At 37.6% G+C, this 26830-nt stretch overlaps 1 protein-coding gene across 4 annotated transcripts in view; it reads right to left on the bottom strand.

Annotated features, from left to right (window-relative positions):
• Positions 1-26830, bottom strand: part of Ophn1 (oligophrenin 1) — a 508962-nt gene that overhangs the window by 345275 nt on the left and 136857 nt on the right. For all 4 annotated transcript variants that reach the window (XR_015448092.1, XM_087203252.1, XM_087203253.1 and 1 more), the window contains exon 3: positions 10355-10450. Coding sequence is in view for 3 of the 4 variants with exons in the window: in XM_087203252.1 (XP_087059378.1) it covers positions 10355-10450 (96 nt within the window). In the remaining variant the exon portion in view is untranslated. The remainder of the gene's footprint in view (positions 1-10354; positions 10451-26830) is intronic.

The raw sequence follows: 26830 nt of genomic DNA, 5'->3' as shown, positions 1-26830 counted from the left end.
AACTTTTTCATGCTATCAAAAGATATCCAATTATATTCATAGATGGTAGAATATTAGGTATATTTAGAGATTTTTTTGGTAGCCCCTTTTAGCTGTTTTTTTTTTTAATTTCTATTCATTGTGAGTGGGAACAGTTGTGGAATTATTTATTGCTTTTGGCCAGCACACAATTCATGGAAAAATTTATAAAACAAAAGTTTGATTATATATCTATATAATTATATATATATAAGGTGAAATAGACTGCTTATTTACATAAAACATTTTGAAAACCTAAATTACTTTTTCCTTAGATTATCTAAGAACAATCAGACATTTGTCTGATGTTCATACTTCACTTCATATTTAAAATATAGTAATGAGCTGATACTGGAATTTCAGGCATTAAAGTAAAGTTTGTGTGTGAAGAAAGTGGTTTTATGAAAATCTAAAATTATTCGAGCTCCTTTCCTGGTCAAAAATTATTTTTCCTTTTGATTTTGTCATTTGCAACAACTACCACTAATTTTATGTTTAAAAGAACTCGTGAGGAATGTAGTTTTCAACAATGAATGAGGATAAAAATAAAGATTCTTAATTGTGTAAATACGCAACTAATTCAATTTTAGAATATTTTTGCGCTATTTTGTTTTGTATACATATTGTTTATATATACTTGATGAATAGCAAAGTATACACAAATGTAAAATGGTTTGTAATTATTTTAACTTTACATCTTGTACCTGAAATTCACCTGGATATCATAACAATTCAGTCAATAGTTATCACGAATATAAAGCCATTTTGAAATTTGTCATTTGTTTCATAGCGCCTCTCTTAGTTTTCAGCATTTAGAAAGAAAACAACTGTATAAACCTAACACCAATATCCTAGTCTCCATGCTTCAAGGATATAATTACCGGAAATAGGATAGAAATGATGTTAAGATGGTTTTTATCACTTTTATACATTGCGTACATTTACCTTTTATTTGAACTACAGTGAAACTTACATTTTCACTGAAGTTGAATGAATTCTGCCCCGTTACTGACCAAATCGTATCTAAAATATGTTTTTTATGTTCCAGTCTAGGAAATCTTTTAAATTGGGGGTTGATTTTACATATGTTGTTTCCATTTGTATCCTTACTGTGTCTATTGATTTGTTCTCGTCAGATCTAAGCTTTATCATGTCCGAATGTTTCTAACATTGAATCCGTGATGTAAAAAAAAAAGATCTGCTACAAATTTTATGCATAAGAAGCTTAAGTTAAAGCCTATGTGGCTTCCGGGCCACCATCCTTCCCACAGCTCCCAGCAGAGAGGTAGGGGCTTCTGAACCGCTGTCCCACTGCTCCTGGTCAAGAGGAAGGGCTTCCGAGCCACCAGCCCTCCCGCTGCTTCCGGCCCAGAGGTAGGGGCTTCTGAGCCACCGTCCCAGTGCTCCTGGCCCAGAGAAAGGGGTTTCCCGGCAACCGTCCCTCCTGCTGCTCCCAGCCCAGAGGAAAGAGCTTTTGGGAATTCTTCTGTCCTCCCGGTCCTCGAGCAGAGGAAGGGGCTTCGAGGCCAACATGCCTCCGGCTGCTCCAGCCAAGAGGAAAGGGCTATTGGGCCGCCTTCTGTCCCGCCACTCCCGGCCCAGAGTAAGGAGCTTCTGGGCAAGCATCACCACTGACGGTCCGAACCCCTGTCCCACATCTTCCAGCTCAGAGGAGGTGGTCTGTGCCGGAGCCAACAGGACCACCCACTTCCCCCAGTGGAAATGAGAAAACACATACATAAGTCTCAAAACCAGACTTCCAGATCACCTAAAGCAACCTCAAAGGGAAATGAGATGGAACACTCTGATACTCAACCACCTGGACCCACTGAATGGGCAACAAAAGGGGATCTGGAAAAAATGAAATCAGAAATAATTTCTCAGATAACAGGAGAAATTGTGCCCCTAGTGCAACACATGATTCATAAATCTAGAGAGGAGCTGAGGAACATGATGGAAACCCAACATAGGAAACAAATGGAATCCATAAAACAGATGCAAATAGATTTCCAGGAGATGAAAAACTCCATTGAAAGTCTGCACAGCAGAATGAGCAAAAGTGAAGACAGAATTTCAGATATAGAAGAGAAGATTGCAATTAATGACCAGGAAAAGAAAAATTGCTTCAAAATTATAAAGGAACATGAAAAATCAATCCAGCAGCTGCTAGATGATGCAAAGAAGAATAACATAAGACTGATTGGAGTCAATGAAGACACAGGAGAGTGTGCAGGAGACATAAAAAGACTCTTCACAGAAGTAATGGCAGAAAACTTCCCAAGCAGGAAAAAAACAACTTGACATACAGATAAGTGAGGCATATAAGACTCCAAATAGTCTTGATCAAAAAAAAATCTACACATAGGCATATAATTGTTAAGATTCCAGAAACTCAACAGAAGAACAAAGTTCTACAAGCAGTAGAGAAAAGAAACAAATCACATACAAAGGAAAGCCCATCAGAATCACAGCAGACTTCTCCACACAAACCATCAAGGCAAGAAGAGCTTGGAGTGACATATTCCAAGCCCTAAAAGAAAATAGCTTCCAACCCAGATTGATGTACCCTGCAAAACTATCTTTCAAAATGGATGGAGAAATAAGATACTTTCATGACAAAGAACACCTTAGGAACTTCGAGAGTACTAAACTAGTACTGCAGAAAATTTTATGCACTATCCTAGGAATAGACATTGAGGATCACAACCCCAGGAAGCAAAGCAGATTGTACCCATCTGGCACTACAAGAAATTAAATATAAAGGGGGAGAACCCAACAAAAAGAAAAACTCATGTCAATGACAAGTCAATACGTTTCAGTTATAAACATCAACATTAGTGGTCTCAAATCACCAATCCAAAGAAATACACTGGCAGAATGGGTCAAGAAGCAAAATCCAACAATATGCTGCATACAAGAAACACACTTCATTCAAAAGGAAATTCATAGACTGAAAGTCAAAGGGTGGGAAACAATACTCCATGAGACAGGAACCTGAAAAAAAGCAGGAGTAGCTATCCTCTTTGCAAATCAAGTAGATTTCAAAAAACAACACTGATTAAGAGAAACGAAGGACACTACATCCTTGTAAAGAGAAGAATCCAAGAGGAAGAAATGACAATCATAAACATTGATGCACCAAACACTACTGCACCCAACAATATAAAACAAATACTAACGGACATGAAAAGTCATATATGCACTAATACAATTGTAGTGGGGGACCTCAACACCCCACTGTCACCTGTAGATAGATCAACTAGATAAAAAATAAGTAATGAAATACTAGAACTCAATTGAACTCTTGAACAAATGAACTTAACAGATGTTTACAGAGTCTTCCACCACACAAAATCAGAATACACATTCTTTCCATCTTCACATGGGTCTTTCTCCAAAATAGACCACATACTCACACATAGAACACGTTTAAGTGCAAAGGAACTGAAGTTATCCCCTGTATATTATCAGACCATAGTGCGATGAAATTGGAGATCCATAGCAAAAGAAACTCAAAAAAGTTCACAAACACGTGGAAATTGAACAACACACTTCTGAATAACCAATGATCTCAGAGAAAATTAAAGAAGAAATCACACAGTTCCTGCAACTGCATGACAATGACAATACAACATGTCAGAATCTATGGGACACAATGAAAGCAGTCTTACAAGGGAAATTCATAGCAGTGAAAACACATATTAGGAAAACAGAATGAGCTCAATTAAACAACCTGATGCTGAACCTCAAGCTTTTAGAAAAAGAAGAGCAAGACAACCCCAAAGCTCATACAAGGGAGGAAATTATAAAGATCAGAGGAGAAATCAATGTAATGGAGACTAAGAGAATGATACAGAAAAATCAATGAAGCCAAGAGTTGGTTCTTTGAAAGAATCAACAAAATTCATAAACCCTTACCCAACCTTATCAGAAAATGGAAAGAAAAGGCCCAAATCCATGCAATTAGGACTGAAAAGGGTGAAATTACAACAGACCCAGCAGAAATCCAGAGGATCATCAATACCTACTTCCAGAACCTATACACCGATAAAATGGACAACAAAGAAGAAATGGACAGATTCCTAGATACATTTGAATTACCAAAGTTGAACGAAGAAGACCTAAAAGTTCTAAAAAACCCAATATCAACCAAGGAAATTGAAAATGTACTTAAAAACTTATCAACTAAGAAAAGCCCGGGCCCTGATAGCTTCACTGCTGAATTCTACAAGACATATAGATAGGAACTACTGTGATTACTGTTTAAACTCTTCAATGAAATTGAAAGGGAAGCAATACCCCAAATTCGTTCCTGGAAGCAAGCATCACCTTGATCCTCAAAGCAGAGAAAGACCCAGTTGAAAAGAACTATAGGCCAATCTCACTAATGAACATCGATGGAAAAAATCCTTCATAAAATACTGGCAAATAGACTGCAGAAGATCATCGAGATGATCATACACCCTGATCAAGTGGGTTTCATCCCAGGGATGCAGGGATGGTTCAACATATGTAAAGCAATGAATGTAATACACTGTATCAAAAGAGTCAAGGACAAACACCGTATGATTATCTCCACAGACACAGAAAAAGTATTTGACAAAATCCAACATGCATTTATCATAAAAAACCTACAAAAAATTGGAATAGATGGTCTCTACCTCAAACTAATAGATGCCATCTATGAAAAAACAACAGCCAATATCATACTAAATGGTCAAAAACTGAAATCCTTCACACTCAAATCAGGGACAAGACAAGGATGTCCACTATCACCACTCTTGTTCAATATAGTTCTGGGAACATTAGCCACGGCAATTAGACAAGAGAAAGAAATAAAAGGAATAAAGATAGGAAATGAAGAAGTCAAATTGTCATTATTTGCAGATGACGTGATACTCTATATAGAAGACCGCAAGAACTCCACCAAAAGTCTTCTAGACTTAATAACCAAGTTCAGTAAAGTAACTGGATACAAGGTCAACATACAAAAATCAATAGCTTTCCTCTACACCAATGACAACTCACTGAGAGAGAAATAGGGCAAATAATTCCTTACACAATAGCATCCAAAAAACTGAAATACCTAGGAATCAACCTAACGAAAGAAATCAAACACCTCTTCTCTGAAAACTATAGCACTCTGAAAAGAGAGATTAAAGATGATATCAGAAAATGGACAGACATCACCTGATCCTGGGTAGGAAAAATTAATGTAGTGAAAATGGCCATACTTCCAAAACTGCTATATAAATTCAATGCAATTCCAAATGAGATCACAGCAGCTTACTTCTTGGACCTTGAGAAATCAATCCAAAAGTTCATTTGGAGCAAGAAGAGACCCAGAATAGCATAAGCAATTCTAGGTAACAAAGACATGGCAGGGGGTATCACAATCCCCAACCTGCTATACTACAAAGCTACTGTGATAAAAACAGTATGGTACTGGCAAAGAAACAGACTGGAGAACCAGTGGAACAGATTAGAAGATGCAGAAACAATGCCAGACACAGTCATCTCATCTTCCATAAAGGAGCCAAACACCCTCACTGGAGGAAAGATAGCCTCTTTAATAAATGGTGCTGGAAAAATTGGGCTTCAACTTGCCAAAGATTAAAATTAGACCTATATCTCTCACCATGCACTAAACTAAAATCAAAATGGATTAAAGATCTAAATATTAAAATAGAAACTCTGAACCAGTTGGAACAGAGGTTAGGTAGAACCCTTGAAGACATCAGTGTAGGAAAAGATTTTATGAACAAAACCTAGGTTGCCTGTGAACTAGCACAAACAATCAACAAATGGGATCTCTTCTTATTAAAAAGCTTCTGCACAGCAAGACAAACCACCAGCAGTGTGAAGAGGCAACCCACAATGTGGGAAAAAATCTTCACCTGCTTTTCCTCAGACAAAGGTCTACTATATCGAATCTATAAAGAACTTAAAAAGATCAGACCTCCCAAATTTAAAGACCCAATCCAAAAATGGGCATCTGAAATGAACAGACATTTCTCACACAAAGAAGTAGAAATAGCAAATAAATACATGAAAAAATGTTCAACATCACTGGTCATTCGAGAGATGCAAATGAAAACAACCCTGAGATTCTACTTCACTCCAGAAAGAATGGCTGCTATCATGAAATCAACCAATAACAAATGCTGCCGGGGCTGTGGGGAAAGAGGAACCCTGCTCCACTGCTGGTGGGAGTGTAGACTGGTGCAACCACTGTGGAAATCAGTATGGACATACCTCAAAGAACTAGGACTGGAAAGCCCATTTGACCCCACTATTCCACTGCTGGGGATCTTCCCCAAAGAATTAAAAGAATCATACCACAGTGATACACGTGCGCCCATGTTCATAGCAGCGCAGTTTGTAATAGCTAAAACTTGGAAACAGCCCAAATGCCCATCAACTGGAGACTGGATAAAGAAAATGTGGTTTTTTCATAAAATGGAGTACTACTCAGCCATAAAAGTGAGAAATTAGAGACATTTATAGCTAAGTGGATGCACATTGAGGTGATACTCTTAAGTGAAATAAATAGGACACACAATTATAAATACCGAATAGTTTCTCTGGTGTGAGAAACTGAAAGTGTAAATAAGGACTAAATGTATAATAGGTAATGTGAAATAGGAAGAAAAGGGGCAAAGGGGAAGGAAGTGGGAGGGCTACGGGAAAGGACAGAAGGGAATGGGATTAATATGAGAAAATGGAAAAATAGGAACATAATCTTTGTTAATAGAGAGGACTGGAGGGGTTGAAGGGAGGGCTGGGCAAGGGTGAAAAATAAGAACCAAGAGAGATTATGTAAAGGTGCAAATTTCCCAGGATAAATGCCATTATATTGTATACCTAAAATGTACCAATCATTAGAATGAATAATCGATAATGCAAAATAGGAAGAAAAGGTCCAAAAGCGTAGGGGTAGTGGGAGGGGCAGGGGAAAGGAAAGAAGGGAAAGGAAAAATGCTGAGAAATGGAAAAAATGGAAATAAAGTCTTTGTAAATAGGGAAGGGTGGAGGGGGTGAAGGGAGGGCTAGGAATGGGGATAAAATAAGAACCAAGATGCATTATGTAAAGGTACAATTCCCAATGAGAAATGTAATTGTGTTGTATACCTAAAATGTACCAATAAAAGAATTTAACAACAACAAAAAAAAGTTATAGCCTATGTAACCTGAAAAACATTTTTTGTAAATTACCTAATTTATTTTCCATTTCTGTACACTTTCTTATGTAAATTTTTAACTTATTCGTTGTGGCCTGTTTTGTTAACATTCCCAAACTATTTTTTTAGTGCTTATTTCCATGAAAGAAACTTAGGTTTTGCTTGTTTGCACTGTATAGCCATTATGCCAATTTTAATATCTGCCTTTTCTGTAGTTTAACTTTCTTTAATTTTGTTAATATTTTAAATATTAAAATTATGCTTTTTTACTTCCTACTTTCAAAATAAATTCTAAGTTGTTTACCAAAAACAGAGAATCATACCACAGCAATATATGTGCACCCATGTTCATATTGGCACAGTTTGTAATAGCTAAAACTTGAAAACAGCACAATTGCTCATCAACTGGAGACTAGATAAAGGAAACACAGATTTTTTTATAAAATGGAGTACTACTCAGCCATGAAGGGTAAGAAACTTAAGACATTTATAACTAAATGGATGCACATTGAGATGATACTTAAGTGATATAAATAGGACACACGTGTAAATACCAAATAGTTTCTCAGGTGTGAGAAATTGAAAGTGTAAATAAGGATCAAAATGTATAATAGATAATATGAAATAGGAAGAAAAGCTCCAAAGGGGAAGGGGAACTGGGAGGGGTAAGGGAAAGGAAAGAAGAGAATGGAATAAATATGAGAAAATGGATAAAGCGGAAAAAAAATCTTTGTAAAGAGGGAGGCGTGAAGGGGTTGAAGAGAGGGCAAGGGAATGGGGAAAAAAATAAGAACTAAGATATATCATGTAAAGGTACAAATTTCCAATGATGAATATCATCATATTGTATATCTAAAATGTACAAATACACTTAATGAATAAAATAATCAATGCCTTTTTCCACAAACTGCTACCAACTTCTTGATAGGATCAATAATGACTGAGTTATTGAGCACCAACGCTATGCCAGACACTGAACCAAATTATTTACCTTTTCATATACTCTGATACACATATGAATTCCCTTTATTTACTCCTTACAACCTTGTGAGGTACATTACATTGCCCACTTTACAGAAGAGGGAAACAGAGGCTCAACAAGTTAAAGTAACACTGGAATATCTTATTGCTAAAATACAAAACTCAAATCTAAAGCAGACACAATACTACAGAAGCTCCATGGATTTCCTTTGGCTACTGAGCCATAACAGTAGAGAAAAGGCAAAAAAATGCCAAATAACAGCATGGATATTTTGCTCTAGATCTGAGACAAATGTCAAGGTCTTAGCAGTGAGACACTATCACTCCCCCATCTGTTATACACAGATCATTCCACATAGGTTCTACAGCTAATCATCAAAAGACGAAACTCCAGAAAAGCCTCAGGTATTTCCCCCACATCCTCTGAAATCACTCCCATCTCAGAGATCACTTGTACCTACCGTGGGGTTCCTGCTACTGAGTCATCTCTTGGAGCCATACTAAAAATTCCATTATGTAAAGGCTTTCTACACATGTAATGTGAAATCTAAAATAACAACCCAAAATGCTATCCGATCGTACGTCATTTTGTACCAGTTTTTCCAGTGACTTTTAAGTAAGTCATGTCTTTGGACCAGGATAGCTTTCCAGAAGTACAATGAAATAAACTCAATAAGGATATAATCTGAATACAAATATCTACCTCATAACAATACTCTCATAAAAAATATTCATTGAAATACTATTTATAATACTAAACAATTAGAAATAAGGTAAATTTACAAAAGTAAATATTAAAGTATAACTACTATAATAATGAAATACAAATGTATCCATTATTAATTCACTTAGCAAACATGTACTGAGCATCTATTATATATCAGGCACCCTATATGCTAGGGAGACAGCAGTGAACAAAACATTGTCCTTCTTGCCAACCATGGAACTTACAAAAAGTTTTAAATGATATGAAGAATGATAAAATGTTAGCTTTATGATAAAATATAAGGTTAAAAAGATAACATTATGTATTTAGTAAAAGCTACATTGCATACAAAAAAAGATACATATTTAGGGAAAGACTTAAATGAATATACCAATACATCTAATATGCTGTTTCTGCAGGAATATTTTATTATCATAAGTAATTCCGTACACTTATATAGTATTCAAATTTACTGCAGTGAGCATTTATTAATACATTTTTATATTTTAGTTTATACAGTCATAAATATGACTATATGACCAACTTTTTCCAATAACATTACATCATTCCTAATAATTCTGTGATTCAGTGTTCTCATCTGGCAGAATGCTTGAAACTAACTCTTTCACTCAATGGTCAGCAACTTTTTCATAACAAGTTAGGAAGTAAATATTTTAGGCTTTGAGGGCCAACTTGTCACTGTCACTGCTAGATAATGCTGCTGTTGTACTGTAGGAAACATCCATGGATGATACTTAAAAGGAAAAGTGTGGCTGTGTTCCAGTAAAATTTTATTTACAAAAACAGGTGGTGGGCTTCATTTGGCTACAGGGCCATAGTTTGCAGACTTTTGCTTAACTTCATAACAACTAAATCAAACACAGAATTCCTTTTTCTTCTACTATTCAATCTGCTGTTTGAAATATCCTTGAGAGAGCAATAGAGACAGCCCCATTTTACAGAAGACAAGATGGAGACTTAAAGAGGTTGAATGTATTATCCAAACATCACACAGCTAATAAACTATAGTGTTAAATCCAGATCCCAGGGGAGATTCCGAAACTCCTGTTGTCTAAAGAGTGATACTGAGATAAATGCTAATTTCAAACTTTCCAGAGGAATTTGTTCCTTAGAAGAATGTTAAACTGAATCATTTTGGAAAATAAACGTACGACTCTTTGTCCTTTATGAAAATATTTGTGTCCATGTATTAGATGGTTTAAAGAAAAGTTTTCCTTGCAGACTGGCTGAGTCAAAAGGCCTCAGGACAGGTTTACAAGATGTCTTGACTGCTTTTGTGTGAGGCAGAAATGGCACTGGCAAGGAAGATTTCCTCATCTTTCCTAAGGAGTGTAGCTCTAGCGCACAGGAGTGAACAATCCAGGTGCTCTGTACCCACAATGTACAGAGCCTGTACAGTCTCAGGCTTGCATGGAGAGGCACAAGGCCACCTGGAGTTCAGACTTACCAATGTTAATCTCATCATCAGTGAGAGTGTCTCCAATGAAATTAAACTGAAATGACTGCAACGTCTGGGAAAATTTCTGAACAGCAGAGGAGTAACCTGCAAAGAAAACAGGAGAAATGGTCAACACTGTTATATTTTGACCAATTTCCTCATCTCTTTTAGACCAAATAAGAGACAAACAAAGATCCATGCTCTAGGCATGTAGTAAAAAAAGTTTGAACAAGTAAAACTACAAGTTAAAGAAGGAGGAGAGAGGACATCTTGATGAAGTCCTTTGAAAACTAAGGAGACCAGTATTTATCATCAGTCCATCTCCTCTCTGGCCCATTTTACCCAAAACTTGGAAGACCACTTAGTGTCTTCTTAAACATTGTGAGCGTTCATTTTGTGTAATGAACTACATATTTTCTCACCTTTCATAAAAAATATCCACAATAATTCTACAAATGAAGAATTAGCCCTATTTTATAAACCTGAAGTTCAAGTTCCTAGAGTGATCTGGCAGGCTGGAACTAGAAGCGAAGTAGTCTGCCTACCTCTCTAGAGCCCTATTCATGAAAACACAGGTATCACCTGGGCATTTTACACATTAACCAAACGGCAGTCTTTGTTAGTATAGTGTGGTAGGGGAACATATTTTGTTTATTCACAAAAGGACCTAGCCTGAAGAAGTAATGAATGGAACAAATCATGGTAATACAACAAGAAAATGCTTCATTTTTGGTTAATGTTTTTGAATTTTAGTATGTAAAAGTTTAATGATATAAAATTAAATCACATTTAGCTATACTTTTGAGAAACTATCTTCACTGAAATTTTTTAAATATGACCTTTAGTATAGAGATTCCTCAAAAAACTAAAAATAATAATTGTATTTTACCCAGCTATTCTCTTTCTAGGTACTTCCCAAAAGACTTAAAGATATAATATTACAATGATAATGCATACATGTTTATAGCATCACAATTCATAGTAGATAAATCTTGGAAGTGGCCTATATGTCCATCAACAGATGAATGGATAAAGAAAATGTGGTATTGGTGCAGACCCTACCGAGGTCCTGAGTCGCCCGGAAGACGCCTAATCACCGCCCTGCAGACAGGCAGGTCTGCCCATGCCCTACCAAGGTCCTGAGTCTCACAGAACATGCCAAATCAACCCGCTGCAGAAAGGCAGGTCTGTGCATGCCCTACCGAGGTCCTAAGTCATGTGGAAGATGCCGAATCACCCTGCTGCAGAAAGGCAGGTCTGCCTATGCCCTACCTAGGTCCTGAGATGAACAGAACACGACGAATCACACCGCTGCAGACAGGCATGTCTGCCCACACCCTACGGAGGTCCCCAGTCGCACGGAAAACACGCTGAATCAGCCCGCTGCAGACAGGCAGGTCTGTGCACGCCCTACCAAGGTCCTGAGTCGCGCGGAAGACACCTAATCACCCCCCTGCAGACAGGCAGCCACCTGATTCCACACTACAAAGACGCAGAGGACACTAGACCACCAGAACAAGGTACTGAGTCCCACTGTGCCCGGCCCAGAGGTAGGGGCTTCTGAGCCGTCGTTCCACTGCTCCTGGTCCAGAGGAAGGGGCTTCCTGGTCACTATCCCTCCCACTGCTCCCTGCCCAGAGGAAAGGGCTTTTGGGCCACCTACTGTCCCACTGCTCCAGGCCCAGAGGGAGGGGCTTCTGAGCCACCATCCCACTGCTCCTGGTCCAGAGGAAGGGGTTTCCCGGCCAACATCCCTCCGGCAGCTCCCAGCCCACAGGAAAGGGCTTTTGGGTCACCATCCGTACCGCTGCTCCCGGCCCCTATCCCACCTCACCCAGCTCAGAGGAGGTAATCCGTGCAGGCGCTAACAACACGCCGCCCCATTCAAAATGAGAAAACACGTAAATAAGTCTCAAAACCAGACTTCCAGATCACCTACAGCAACCTCAAAGGGAAATGAGATGGAACACTCTGACACTCAAACACCTGGACCCACTGAACCGGCAACAACAGAGGATCTGGAAAAAATGAAATCAGAAATAATTTCTCAGATAAAAGGAGAAATTGTGCCCCTAGTGCAACACATGATTCATAAATCTAGAGAGGAGCTCAGGAACATGATGGAATCCCAACATAAGAAACAAATGGAATCCATAAAACAGATGCAAATAGATTTCCAGGAGATGAAAAACTCCATTCAAAGTCTACACAGCAGAATGAGCCAATGTGAGGACAGAATTTCAGATGTAGAAGATAAGATTGCAATTAGTGACCAGGAAAAGAAAAATTGCTTCAAAATTATAAGGGAACGTGAGAAATCAATCCAGCAGTTGCTAGATGATGCAAAGAACAATAACATAAGACTGATTGGAGTCAATGAAGAAACAGGAGAGTGTGCAGATGACATAAACAATCTCTTCACAGAAATAATGGCAAAAAACTTCCCAAGCAGAGGACAAGAGCTTGACATACACATAAGTGAGGCATATAGGACTCCAGATAGCCTTGATCAAAAAAAATCTACACATAGGCATATAACTGCTAAGATTCCAGAAACACAACAGAAGAACAAAGTTCTCCAAGCAGTCAGAGAAAAGAAACAAATCACATACAAAGGAAAGTCCATCAGAATCACAGCAGACTTCTCAACACAAACCATCAAGGCAAGAAGAGCTTGGAGTGACATGTTCCAAGCCCTAAAAGAAAACAGCCTCCACCCCAGATGGATGTACCCTGCAAAACTATCTTTCAAAATGGATGGAGAAATAAGATACTTTCATGACAAAGAGCACCTTACGAACTTCGTGAAGACCAAACCAGCACTCCAAAGAATTTTACACAATATCCTAGGAAAAGACATTGAGGATCACAACCCCAGGAAGCAAAGCAGAATGAACCCATCTGGCATGACAAGAAATTAAATGTAAAGGGGGAGAACCCAACAAAAAGAAAAACTCATGGCAATGACAAGTCAATAGGTTTCAGTTATAACCATCAACGTTAAGGGTCTCAACTCACCAATCAAAAGGAATAGACTGGCAGAATGGGTCAAGAAACAAAATCCAACAATATGCTCCATACAAGAAACACACTTCATTCAAAAGGAAACTCATACACTGAAAGTTAAAGGGTGGAAAACAATACTCCATGCAACAGGAACCCGGAAAAAAGCAGAAGTAGCTATCCTCTTTGCAGATCAAGTAGATTTCAAACCAACACTGATTAAAAGAGACGAAGAAGGACACTACATCCTTATAAAGGGAAGAATCCAAGAGGAAGAGATGACAATCATAAATATCTATGCAACAAACACTAGTGCACCCAACTATATAAAACAAATACTAACGGACGTGAAAAGTCATATATGCACTAATACAATTGTAGTGGGGGACCTCAACACCCCACTGTCACAAATAGATAGATCAACTAGACTAAAAATAAGTAATGAAATACTAGAACTCAATCAAACTCTTGAACAAATGAACTTAACAGATGTTTACAGAGTCTTCCACCCCACAAAATCAGAACACACATTCTTCTCAGTTGCACATGGGTCATTCTCCAAAAGAGACCACATACTCACACACAGAACATGTTTAAGTAAGTGCAAAGGAACTGGAGTTATCCCCTGTATATTATCAGACCATAGTGTGATGATATTGGAGATCCACAGCAAAAGAAACTCAAAAAATTTCATAAACATGTGGAAATTGAACAACACAATTCTGAATAACCAATGGGTCACAGAGGAAATTAAAGAAATCAGACAGTTCCTTCAATTAAATGACAATGGCAATACAACATATCGGAATCTATGAGACACAATGAAAGCAGTCTTACGAGGGAAATTCATAGCAGTGAATACACATATTAGGAAAACAGAGCAAGCCCAATTAAACAATCTGATGCTGAACCTCAAGCTTCTAGAGAAAGAAGAGCAGGACAACCCCAAAGCTCATACAAGGGAAGAAATTATAAAGATCAGAGGAGAAATCAATGCAATGGAGACTAAGAGAACGATACAAAAAAATCAATGAAGCCAAGAGTTGGTTCTTCGAAAGAATCAACAAAATTGACAAACCTTTAGCCAACCTTGTCAGAAAAAGGAAAGAAAAGGCCCAAATCCATGCAATTAGGAATGAAAAGGGTGAAATTACAACAGACCCAGCAGAAATCCAGAGGATCATCAATACCTACTTCCAGAACCTATATGCCAATAAGTTGAACAACACAGAAGAAATGGACAGATTCCTAGATACATATGAATTACCAAAGTTGAACGAAGAAGACCTAAAAATTCTGAACAACCCAATATCAACCAATGAAATTGAAAATATAATTAAAAACTTACCACCTAAGAAAAGCCCGGGCCCTGATGGGTTCACTGCTGAATTCTACAAGACATTTAGAGAGGAACTGCTGCCACTACTGTTTAAACTCTTCAATGGAATTGAAAGGGAAGCAAGAATCCCAAATTCATTCCTGGAAGCAAGCATCATCTTAATCCCCAAAGCAGAGAAAGACCCAACTGAAAAGGAGAACTATAGGCCAATCGCACTAATGAACATAAATGCAAAAATCCTTAATAAGATAATGGCAAACAGAATGCAGAAGATCATCAAGATGATCATACACCCTGATCAAGTGGGATTCATCCCAGTGATGCAGGGATGGTTCAATATACGCAAATCAATTGATGTAATACACTATGTCAATAGAGTCAAGGACAAAAACCATATGATTATCTCCATAGATGCAGAAAAAGCATTTGACAAAATCCAACATGCATTTATCATAAAAACCCTACAAAAAATTGGAATAGATGGTCTCTACCTCAAACTAATAGACGCCATCTATGAAAAACCAATAGCCAATATCATACTAAATGGTCAAAAACTGAAATCCTTCACACTCAAATCAGGGACAAGACAAGGATGTCCACTATGACCACTCATGTTCAATATAGTTCAGGGAACATTAGCCACGGCAATTAGACAAGAGAAAGAAATAAAAAGAATAAAGATAGGTAATGAAGAAGTCAAACTCTCATTATTTGCAGATGACATGATACTCTATATAGAAGACCCCAAGAACTCCACCAAAAGTCTTCCAGAATTAATACCCAAATTCAGTCAAGTAGCAGGTTACAAGGTCAACACACAAAAATCAATAGCTTTCCTCTACACCAATGACAGACTCACTGAGAGAGAAATAGGGCAAATAATTCCTTTCACAATAGCATCCAAAAAAATGAAATACCTAGGAATCAACCTAACAAAAGAAATCAAAGACCTCTTCTCTGAAAACTATCTCACTCTGAAAAGAGAAATTGAAGATGATATCAGAAAATGGACAGACATCCCCTGCTCCTGGGTAGGAAGGATTAATAGAGTGAAAATGGCCATACTTCCAAAACTGCTATATAGATTTAATGCAATTCCAATTGAGATCCCAGCAGCATACTTCATAGACCCCAAGAAAAAAATACAAAAATTCATTTGGAGCAAGAAGAGACCCAGAATAGCAAAAGCAATTCTAGGTAACAGAGGCATGGCAGGGGTATCACAATCCCCAACCTGCTATACTACAAAGCTACTGTGATAAAAAACAGCATGGTACTGGCAAAGAAACAGACCTGAGGACCAGTGGAACAGATTAGAAGATGCAGAAACAATGCCAGACACACTCAGACATCTCATCTTCGACAAAGGAGCCAAACACCCTCACTGGAGGAAAGATAGCCTCTTTAATAAATGGTGCTGGAAAAATTGGGCTTCAACTTGCCAAAGATTAAAACTAGACCTATATCTCTCGCCATGCACTAAACTAAAATCAAAATGGATTAAAGATCTAAATATTAAAATAGAAACTCTGAACCAGTTGGAACAGAGGTTAGGTAGAACCCTTGAAGACATCAGTGTAGGAAAAGATTTTATGAACAAAACCTCAGTTGCCCCTGAACTAGCAGAAACAATCAACAAATGGGATCTCTTCTTATTAAAAGGCTTCTGCACAGCAAGAGAAACCACCAGCAGTGTGAAGAGACAACCTACAATGTGGGAAAAAATCTTCACCTGCTCTTCCTCAGACAAAGGTCTACTATCTTGAATCTATAAAGAACTTAAAAAGATCAGACCTCCAAAATTTAAAGACCCAATCCAAAAATGGGCATCTGAAATGAACAGACATTTCTCACACAAAGAAGTAGAAATAGCAAATAAATACATGAAAAAATGTTCAACATCACTGGTCATTCGAGAGATGCAAATGAAAACAACCCTGAGATTCCACTTCACTCCAGAAAGAATGGCTGCTATCATGAAATCAACCAATAACAAATGCTGCCAGGGCTGTGGGGAAAGCGGAAGCCTGCTCCACTGCTGGTGGGAGTGTAGACTGGTGCAACCACTGTGGAAATCAGTATGGAGATACCTCAAAGAACTAGGACTGGAAAGCCCATTTGACCCCACTATTCCCCTGTTGGGGATCTTCCCCAAAGAATTGAAAGAATCATACCACATTGATATACGTGCACCCATGTTCACAGCAGCACAGTTTGTAATAGCTAAAACTTGGAAACAGCCCAAATGCCCATCAACTGGAGACTGGATAAAGAAAATGTGGTTTTTTCATAAAATGGAGTACTACTCAGCCATAAAAAGTGAGAAATTAGAGACAGTTATAGCTAAGTGGATGCACCTTGAGGCAATACTCTTAAGTGAAATAAATAGGACACACATGAATAAATACGGAATAGTTTCTCTGGTGTGAGAACCTGAAAGTGTAAATAAGGACTAAATGTATAATAGGTAATGTGAAATAGGAAGAAAAGGGGCAAAGGGGAAGGAAGTGGGAGGGCTAGGGCAAAGGATAGAAGGGAATGGGATTAATATGAGAAAATGGAAAAATAGGAACATAATCTTTGTTAATAGGGAGTAATGGAGGGGTTGAAGGGAGGGCTGGGCAAGAGTGAAAAATAAGAACCAAGAGAGACTATGTAAAGGTGCAAATTTCCAATGATGAATGTCATTATATTGTATACCTAAAATGTACCAATGATTAGAATGAATAATCGATAATGTAAAATAGGAAGAAAAGGTCCAAAGGGGTAGGGGTAGTGGGAGGGGCAGGGGAAAAGAAAGAAAGGATAGGCAAAAATGATGAGAAATGGAAAAAATGGAAATAAAGTCTTTGTAAATAGGGAAGGGTGGAGGGCATGAAGGGAGGGCTAGGAATGGGGAAAAAATAAGAACCAAGATGCATTATATAAAGGTACAATTCCCAATGAGAAATGTAATTGTGTTGTGTACCTACAATGTACCAATAAAAGAATTTAATCCAAAAAAAAAAAAAGAAAATATGGTATTTACCGACAATGGAGTATTTCTCTTCACTGAGATATATTTCTAGCTCTTTTTCAAATTTATCTAGAGATAAGGTCTCACTAAACTGTCCATTCTGGTCTCAAGTTTCAGATTCTCCTGCCTCAGCTTCTTGAGTAGCTGGGATTACAGGGATGCTCCACCACTCCTGGCAACAAATAACTCTAATAAATCAATAATGAAGACCAACAATGCAAAAAAAAATGAGTACACCATACAAAAATAGGCAACTCATCAAAGAGAAAATACGAATGGTTAATAAATACAACATGCTTACCTAATGAAACCAGGAAGCTAGAGGGCAGGGGAGCTCTGTTCTAATATCAGAGGCCTAGCTAAAAACAACAACTCATTGTTTCAAAGGGTAAGGGCCTAGGTAAAATGAGCTAAGCCTAGGGGTGCAAGGGAAATCAACTTCTCCTGACATCAGAAGCCCAGTTAAAACTGGCAACATTGTTTCATTGTCTAATTTTCACTGCCCACAAAAATAGGCAAACAAAGTGTATATAAATCCCTGAACTTTGGAATCTCCTCAACATCCTCACTTGGAGCCCCTGTTGGCTAGCTACAGCTTTTCTTTCTTCTCCCTAATAAACTTTAGTCACTTTGTTCCTAACAGCTGTCCATCATCTTCACCTTTCACTGTCCTCAGGACAAGAGCCCAGAAAGAAAATTGATTACATCTTTACCACCCAACACAGGGCACACTTCTCTACAGAGAGATATGTGTGGTGGAACAACTGTAGCAAAAGTTGCGGGACAGGCAAGAAAAGTAAAAGGGCCTCATGACATTTCTAGCAAATAAAGAGTTAAACACCTGCTAGAGACAGTAGCTAAGAAAAACAGAGAGAGCTAAAGGCCTGGCTCACCTCATGCCCAGGCTCAATTCCCTCCTCCCTCTACCTCCAATTAAACACAAAAAGAAACAAAGAGGGGAGGGGGCTACATTATTTTTTAAAATCTCACTTAGTATATAAAATATTAACACCTAGGTATTCACAGACCCATATATATAAGTACATATATATTTTATTATCCTAATAACATTAATATACTAAAATGCACAAGTATCCCTTTTAGTAACTTGGCCTTGAATGTAACTCTGCTGTAGAATTCACGAGATAAGCACCTGGACCGCACAAAGAGATATAAGAAGTGCTTAACCAAAAATATACACATAGGCAATGGAAGGGGCAATGACCAAATCAGGGGTCTCAGACCCAAAATAGCCAATCAAGTTATAACAACTCTCAAGGCAGATAGTCCCTTTCTCACCATGGAATAAAAGAGGCTTAGAACATTAAATACCCCCAGTGCCAGCTCTGGGCTCCCTACCTTACTCCAACAAGATAGCTATCTATCTACTTATTTTCCCTCCTTTCTCCAATAAAGTAGTTTTGCTTCCTCATTTCTCTTCCCTTTCCAATAAAGTGATTTTGTTTCCCCTTCTGATCTTATATCTCTAATTCTTCTATTGATGTAGTTTTTATGAACCCTAGGTAAAAATCTACTTTCATGAGATGTAATACAACCATACCTCACTTTCTTTCTCTATCCTTGTGTTCTAAGCAAAAATGGGTACCTTGTTGCCAATTTAAAGCTACTAAAGTAGTGCCACTCTTAAAACATGGGGTAGGTTTCCTAGCAACCTCCTGCCTAATCACTAGCTGGACTCCAGCCCCCCCGGGAAAGTGGAAATGTTGAGCAGACAAGGATCTGGATGTTTCTGAGGCAGATGCCTGGATGCATGGAACTGGTGAAAACCAGTGTGACAATTTCAAGACTCAGTGAGTGTTCTACGGTGTTCCAGTAGAAACCGGGTCATGACAGCCTGAATGCGTATCCAGCAGAGAAACCTCCATTTGCCTATCATGACCAGCTTGTAATCCTTCATGAGGTGAAAGGTAAACTCTCTTGGTGCTCTCCAGGTGGTCTCTTTCTAGGGTAACCTGGACCTTCATCAGAGCCCTCTGACAACCCTCTACACTAAGAGTTGAGCCACAGGTCTGGGCTTTCCTCTTTCCACTAGTATGAAAGACCCTCTCTTCTTCAGATGTATCTGGATAAGTTTACCGGGGTAGGAAGAGATTAGGATCCTAGCCCACATTCTGAACTTCCCCAGTCCCTGATGTCCCTCGTGTTCAGGACCCCATTCTACCTTTCATAGAGTTTGTGACCTGAGTTTCCCAGGGAAGGTATCTTTCAAGCAGGATTAAGTTTAAGGGAGAGTCCCTTAAGCCTTGTTCCCATTACAACACATTGGAAATGAGTTGGGTTCTGGTCCAACATCTCCTCCAGTGACCACAGAGAAGGTAATTTCAGAATTCACCTCACAGATGCTTATCTTCTCAGTCAATTGATAGGATGGGCTTGCTCCTTAAGCTTTAGTCAAGTGGGCTACTACAGAGATCAATATAAATTCAGTCTCAACCACTTCCTCCAGACTCCAGGAATGGAACTGTTACTTCTATGGACAGTGGCCAATTGGCAACAGTCTCCTTCTCCTGGAGGCTGGGCTAAGGGATCAGACCCTGAGTGCAACCTCCTGGGATGATACACTAACAAAGCATGGTTAGCAACAGGGCCACAGAGCAGGGATCCCTCCCTTGCTGTCATGAGCACAGGGAGGCAAAAACCAAAGAGCAACAGAAGATGTAAAGGGGATGGATGCCCTTTCCTCCAGGCCTCACTTAAAGAGAAGGAATGCTAAGACTCAAAAGGAGCTTATCTGTTACTTCCCCTTCCTCTATCTTAAAGCAATTTACTGTAACATCTCTAATACAGGACCACTGTCAGGGTTGTTTACCATAATATCTCTAATACAGAGGGCCCAAAAAGCCTGCACCTTGGTGACAGATATTCCAAAATTAAGATAAACCATCAGCCTAACCCTTCTTTAAACATTCCTGACTTTCACAGTATAAAGAGCTTTTCACTCTTTCTCCTTCTGAATTTTGTTGTTAATGATTCGCCCAAAAGATGCAAATTGATAGCCCCTTAGAAAAGTTCCAACTACTCTCTATAGTTAAAAACCTAAAAGAGTAACAGATGGCCAATACGTCAATATGGCCAAAACATCTAAGAATACCTCTTATTTAAAAGTAGTTGTGTTATGTGTTCTATGGTTTCTGCTTTGTCCAATTGAACTGGTTAAATGACCTGCAACAGCTTCATTAAAGAATTCTTGAGTTCATATCAATTTCATTTAGACTTTTATTTTTTCCCTTACAAAATTCTGGCTCTTTTGGGGCTTTCCATAAAAACGGGTTACATAGGTTTTTGAAGATAGTCAAGCTTACTTAAAGATGTGACAGGATGAGAGCTGATAGGATCAAGGCTTGAATGGGACTTGCAAATAAAAGCTTGAAAGTTTGGTAACATAAAGGTTATGTACGATATATGTTTTTGTATGATAATTTTCAAGTATATATTATACTCCAAAATTTCTACTTAAATTGGCTTTAGATAAGAATACAATTGTATTCATGATATCAGCCCAAATTCTTTTTGTTTTACAAAGCTTAACAATGGGCTAATTTAAATCAGTTGGTAAGAGTAAAGATGTCTTTAATTTGGTGACATGTTCTATCCACGTCGTTAGCCAATCGAGATAATATCAAAAATTGATTTTATAAATATAATGTCTATTGTTGTCTGTGTAACATAAGAATTTTTCCTTGGTCAAAGATAATAAAGCTTTAAAAAGTATTAACTCTTATGATTTGTTTCTTATGAGTCATTTAAAGCAATTGTTACATAAATGGGGACCCCCCCTAGAGCTTGGAAAACAGCTGGACAGGACTCTCTTCTGTGGTTGAAAAATCAGCCACCTGAACTAATTTATTCAATTTTCTCCACTGATGGGTGACTTTCTAGTTTTTTTTTTCTAGAATACATCCCAACAAATGTTATTAAATATATTATTATGTTTCAGTTATTTATAATTAAAAGGTTAGGCTTTCTATGCCTAAAGCAGTAGAGTTTTCTTAAGATATTAATATTGCCTTGATTAAATTTATGAAACTAGATTTAAAAGCAAAATTTTTAATTTTATTAAGTTTCTGCTGTTTGCAATCGTTGCAAGGTTGGTTACTAAAACTGAGCTTCCAGAGTTAAATGTTGGCTTCTAACATGTTTTCAAAAAACATTTTATGAGTGGTTAAATAAATATTAATTTAGTTTATGACATAATCTATATATCTAAAAAGATATGCTGTGAGTCTAAGTATTAAAGTTCAGTTTATACAGGTCAGACCACATAAGTTTAACACAAAATAACTAATAGGTGCTCTCTTTTATACAATATAAATCTAGAACTTAGACATAAAATGACAAAAATTTGACATCTCTAAGTTTTATGCTGCTATTTAAAACTTGATCTACATCTACTGGCTTTGATTAAACATTTTGTTATTGTATTAATGAGATACACATATATATCAGGTAATAAGTCTGTTTGTAGTCATTAACACTGTTTTCTAAATTTATTAAAGCTCTGAAGATGTCCTGAATTTTTATTAGTACACTTATATCTTGTAAATCTTTTAAAGAAAATCTGCACTCTGGGTGGTTCTCTGGGACCCAGGAAAAATCTGATGCAAAAATCGGAGCCTATGGAGACACTGAAGAAGCAGAACACAACACAGAAAAAGGAAGGGGCAATGTACACTTTCCCCCTGGCTCATAGCTTATGGCTCATGGCTAAAGGGAAGGGAAAACCAAATCTACAGAAACAAAGTGAAAGCAGGACATCCCATAGGCTGTCAGGGAGAAACAGCAATGGAACAGACCAGCAGACACAGTGCTGCAACAGATGGTGAGTGACTCCAGTCCAAAAGCCTGCCATATACCTTGAAGAGAATGGTCAGAGCCCATTCCAGGGAGGGGTCAACTGAACTCAGAACTCAGAACTGCCAGGTATTGACTTCATTTCAAGGCTCCCAGTGTTATGCACCCACAGTGCTTGGGTGAAGGACAGCCATGAGAAACAGCTGCAGTCAGGGAGACACAGAATGGCAAGAGAATCCCTGAGGGGTTTAAGCTAAAAGACTCAGGCTCCACCCCCACAGCCAGAGGCCAGGCTCAGCTTGAATTGCTTTGGATTTGAAAGTCACAGAATTGGCACCCTCACCTTAATATTAATTACTGCCTGCAGGAATCCAGGGCAAATCCTGGATCTGACTGTCTTCTATATCTACAGGCATGAGCGGAGACATGTCTTCAATTGAATACTGTCCCCAAAGTATAGATCCAGAAGAAAACCACACATTCAAAATTACACATAAATTTTTCTTCTTTTTGTTTTTGGGTTTGTGTTTTGTTTGTATTTCTTGTGAGTGTGTACACCGTTTTTAGGAGTTTTTTTTATTTTGTTTGCTTTTCTTTTTTCTCTTTTTTTCCTTCCCTCCTTTCTATTTCATCAGTTGCCTAGAGTAGGAACCACCCTACGGGTTTATCCTGATGGAGTGGCAGGGATTAAAGACAAAAGACATAAACATAATTCAGAAGATGGGACCAGAGGACTCTTGCCTCTAGTGGACAAAAAAGCCCCAAACTGGAAGTGTTCCTCACTTTTATTAGACTCGCATAAAGAAGCAAGCAAACATGTGATCCAGAGTTTGAAGAAAGTTCATCAGTTTCTCATAATTTGCAGATTGCACTTGAATGTGTATTTTCTCTAGTCAGGCTTCAGATGCAGGAGATGCTATCCATGAAACTGGCTGGCACCAGCATGCCAGGCACAGTCCTAGGAAGAGACAGCTTGCTATCTTCTCTCTTGTGTCTCAAGGAGAGGTCAACAAAGGCCTCAGTCTTTACACTTGGTTTCCCACAGCCTGGGGCTTGGGAAATTTTCCTTTGTCAATCTCCCTTGCTTCCTGTCTCTTTTTCTCCTTTCTTTCTTTTCTTTATTTTTTCCTCTTCTCTTTTTTAATTTTTCTCCCTTTACTTCTTACTTAGTTTTGCTCTACATAATTTATTTTTTCTCCCTCTTTGTATTTCATCTTCTAGTTCTTAACAGTATTTTCTCTTACTTTACCTAATTTTATAAAGATCTTTCTACTTCCTCATAAGATCTTGTGTACCATTTCTGTCTCCTTCTCACTTCACAGTTTAAGATTTCAAAGTTTTCCTCTTGTCTCACCCAATTCCCAAATCGTGTATCTTTAACACTAAAACCATAAAGTTTTGTGAGTCTTTTGATAGTTAACTCTGTAAAATTACTGTTGAATGAACTTCTACCATCAACAGACTTCTAAATACTTCATTTAGTACATATTCCTGTAAATCAACCCCTGGGTTGTGTTACTTTTTATACCATAATTGCAGATTTCAACCCTAGGATTAAGGGTGGTACATAATTGGCAATTCTGGTATTTTAATATGTAATTTGTCTTTGATGACACTACTGTACTTGATTCACTTAATATTAACAGGGTTTCATAATTGTCACTAATGCTCTTTAGGCCAACATTCAGATCACATTTGTGATATTAGCAATACTAGAGTAATTCTGACAGAACTTGTTTGCTGATATAACTACACTTCATTTTCCCCTCCCAGATTAATTAAGGTGGTCGATCTTAGAGCTATGGCAAAGGATTATAGTCAGGCATGACTAAAGTACATCACTAAAAAGCAACTAAAGAGATATCTGTACTAGCAACAAAGACTATAAACATCCACCAACCTAAGGACAAAATAAATAAGAATAATAAAAACATGATAACACAAGGCATCACAATGCCTCCCAAACCTCCCAACTCCACTGATGCCAATCCAGGAGTCAGAGAGGCAGAACAGGATAAGCAAAACTCCTGAATTAGTCAAAATGATGGCAGAGGAGCTTAGAAAACAGCACAAGAAGTACTCAACAGGATGAGAGAAAATACAAATAAATAGAAAATGGAAGTAATAACCAAAAAGATGGAGGAGTTTCAGAAGACACTAATAAAAACCTAGATGAGCTTTAAAAAAATACAAAACATGGACAACCACTTTAACACAGAATTAGATTTTATGAAAAGGTTTGAATCAGAAATCCAGGAGATTAAAAATCATACAGAAAGTATGGGCAGCAGAACCAAGCAATGTGAAGATAGAATTTCAGAAATGAAGACAATAATGCTTTCAAAGACCAACTACTCAAGGATACCATAAAAATAAGAGAACATGAAAAATGGATCCAACAACTGCTGGCTGAAGCAAAGAACACACTAATCTAAGAATAATTGGAGTAAGTTAAAAATCAGAAAACAAATGGCATAAAAAACATGTTCACAGAAAAAAATGGCAAAAAACTTCCCAAACACAGAGAAAGAAATGAACATACAAATAACTGAGGCATATAGAATACCAAATAGGATGACTGAAAGAGAATGACTCCATGCCACATTATACTCAAAGCAACAGAAGTCCATCACAGGGGCAAAATATTAAAAGCTTATAGAGAAAGACAAGGAATCACGTATAAAGGGAAACACATTAGAATTACAGGAGACTTTTCTACACAAACCTTAAAGGCCAGAAAGGCTTGAAGTGAAATGTTTGCATCCCCAAACTATGAATACTTCCAACCTTGACTTATGTATCCTGCAAAACTTTCCCTTAAAATTGATAAAGAAATAAGGTATTTACATGACAAGGAAGAAGTAACAAAATTAAATACCATCAAACCAGCATTACAAAAAATTCTAAAAGATATCGTAAAAAGATAAAATGAAGCCAACAATGCCGATGAGTCAAAAAGAGTAGATATACCTGGTGAGATGAGCAGATAAAGCAAAAGGGAAAAATACAGAAATCAGCAACAGGAAAATAATCCAATGACATGAATAAGTCAGTACCTCTCAATAATAACTCTGCATATGAATGGTCTCAGTTCTCCAATCAAAAGACATAAATGACAGAATAGATCAAAAACAAAACCCAAGAGGTACTGAACAAAAATCACATTTAATTCAAAAAGAAAATCACACACTGAAAATAAAAGGATGGAAAACAATATTTTATACAACAGGAACTTGGAAAAAAGCAGGAGTTACTGTCCTACTTTCAGACAAAGTGGATTTGCAGCGAAGACTGATCAGAAGAGACAAAGAGCACTATATATTGGTTAAGAAAAATTCAACAGGAAGAGGTAGCAATTATGATCTATATGAACCAAATACTATCAGATACTAATTCATAAAACAAACACTGAAAGACAAGAAAAATCAGATAATCACAAGTACAACTGTGATCAGGGACCTCAAAACCAAACTATCACAAATGAAATGATCAACTAGACAAAAAAATCAAGAAATATCAGAATTGAATCAAACCTACAAACAAATGGACTTAAATCAGATCTACGCAGTGTTTCCATCCAACAACAATGGAATACACATTCTTCTCAGCAGCACATTGGACTGTGTCCAAAACAGACCACTTACTAGCCTGTGAAGTATGCTTAATTAAATGCAAAAGAATTGAACTTCTTCCATGCATATTATCAGATCACAATGCAATCAAACTAGAATTCAATGCCAAAAGAAACAATGGAAAATACGCATATCGCTGGAAATTAAACAATATCCTCTGGAATATTCAAGGAGTCACAAGTGAAATTAAGAAAGAAATCACACAGTTTTTACAATCAAATAAAAACGACAGTACGAACACTGGTACCTAAGGGACATGATGACAGCAGTCCTAAGGGAAGTTGAGAACCTGTATTCTAATAAAAAGGAAAATTCAGAAGAAATATACAAATTCTTAGAATATATGAACTACCAAAGCTAAACAAAGAAAATGTAAAAATCCTAAATAGGGCCTGGGATTTAGCTCAGTGGTTCTGCTGCCTGTCCTACAAGCGCAAGGACCCTAGTTCAATCCCTGGTACCAAAAAAAAAAAATCCTGAATAATCCAATATCGGTCAATTAAATTGAAAATGTAATTTTAAAAAACTATAAAGAAAGTACAGTCTATGAAGAATTTACTGCTGAACATCATAAGAACATTAGGGAGGATCTAACACCACTACTTCTCATATACTTTAATGAAATCAAAAGGAAAGCACTACAACCAAAGTCACTACTGCAAGCAAGCATTAGCCTGATTCTA

The sequence above is a fragment of the Heterocephalus glaber genome, unplaced genomic scaffold (assembly GCF_053883595.1).
Source record: "Heterocephalus glaber isolate CG9 unplaced genomic scaffold, H.glaber_assembly_v1.0 deba00001790, whole genome shotgun sequence".
Taxonomy (NCBI): Eukaryota; Metazoa; Chordata; class Mammalia; order Rodentia; family Bathyergidae; genus Heterocephalus; species Heterocephalus glaber.
Note: the sequence above shows the minus strand (reverse complement) of the source record. Positions and strands in the feature narration are given on the sequence as shown.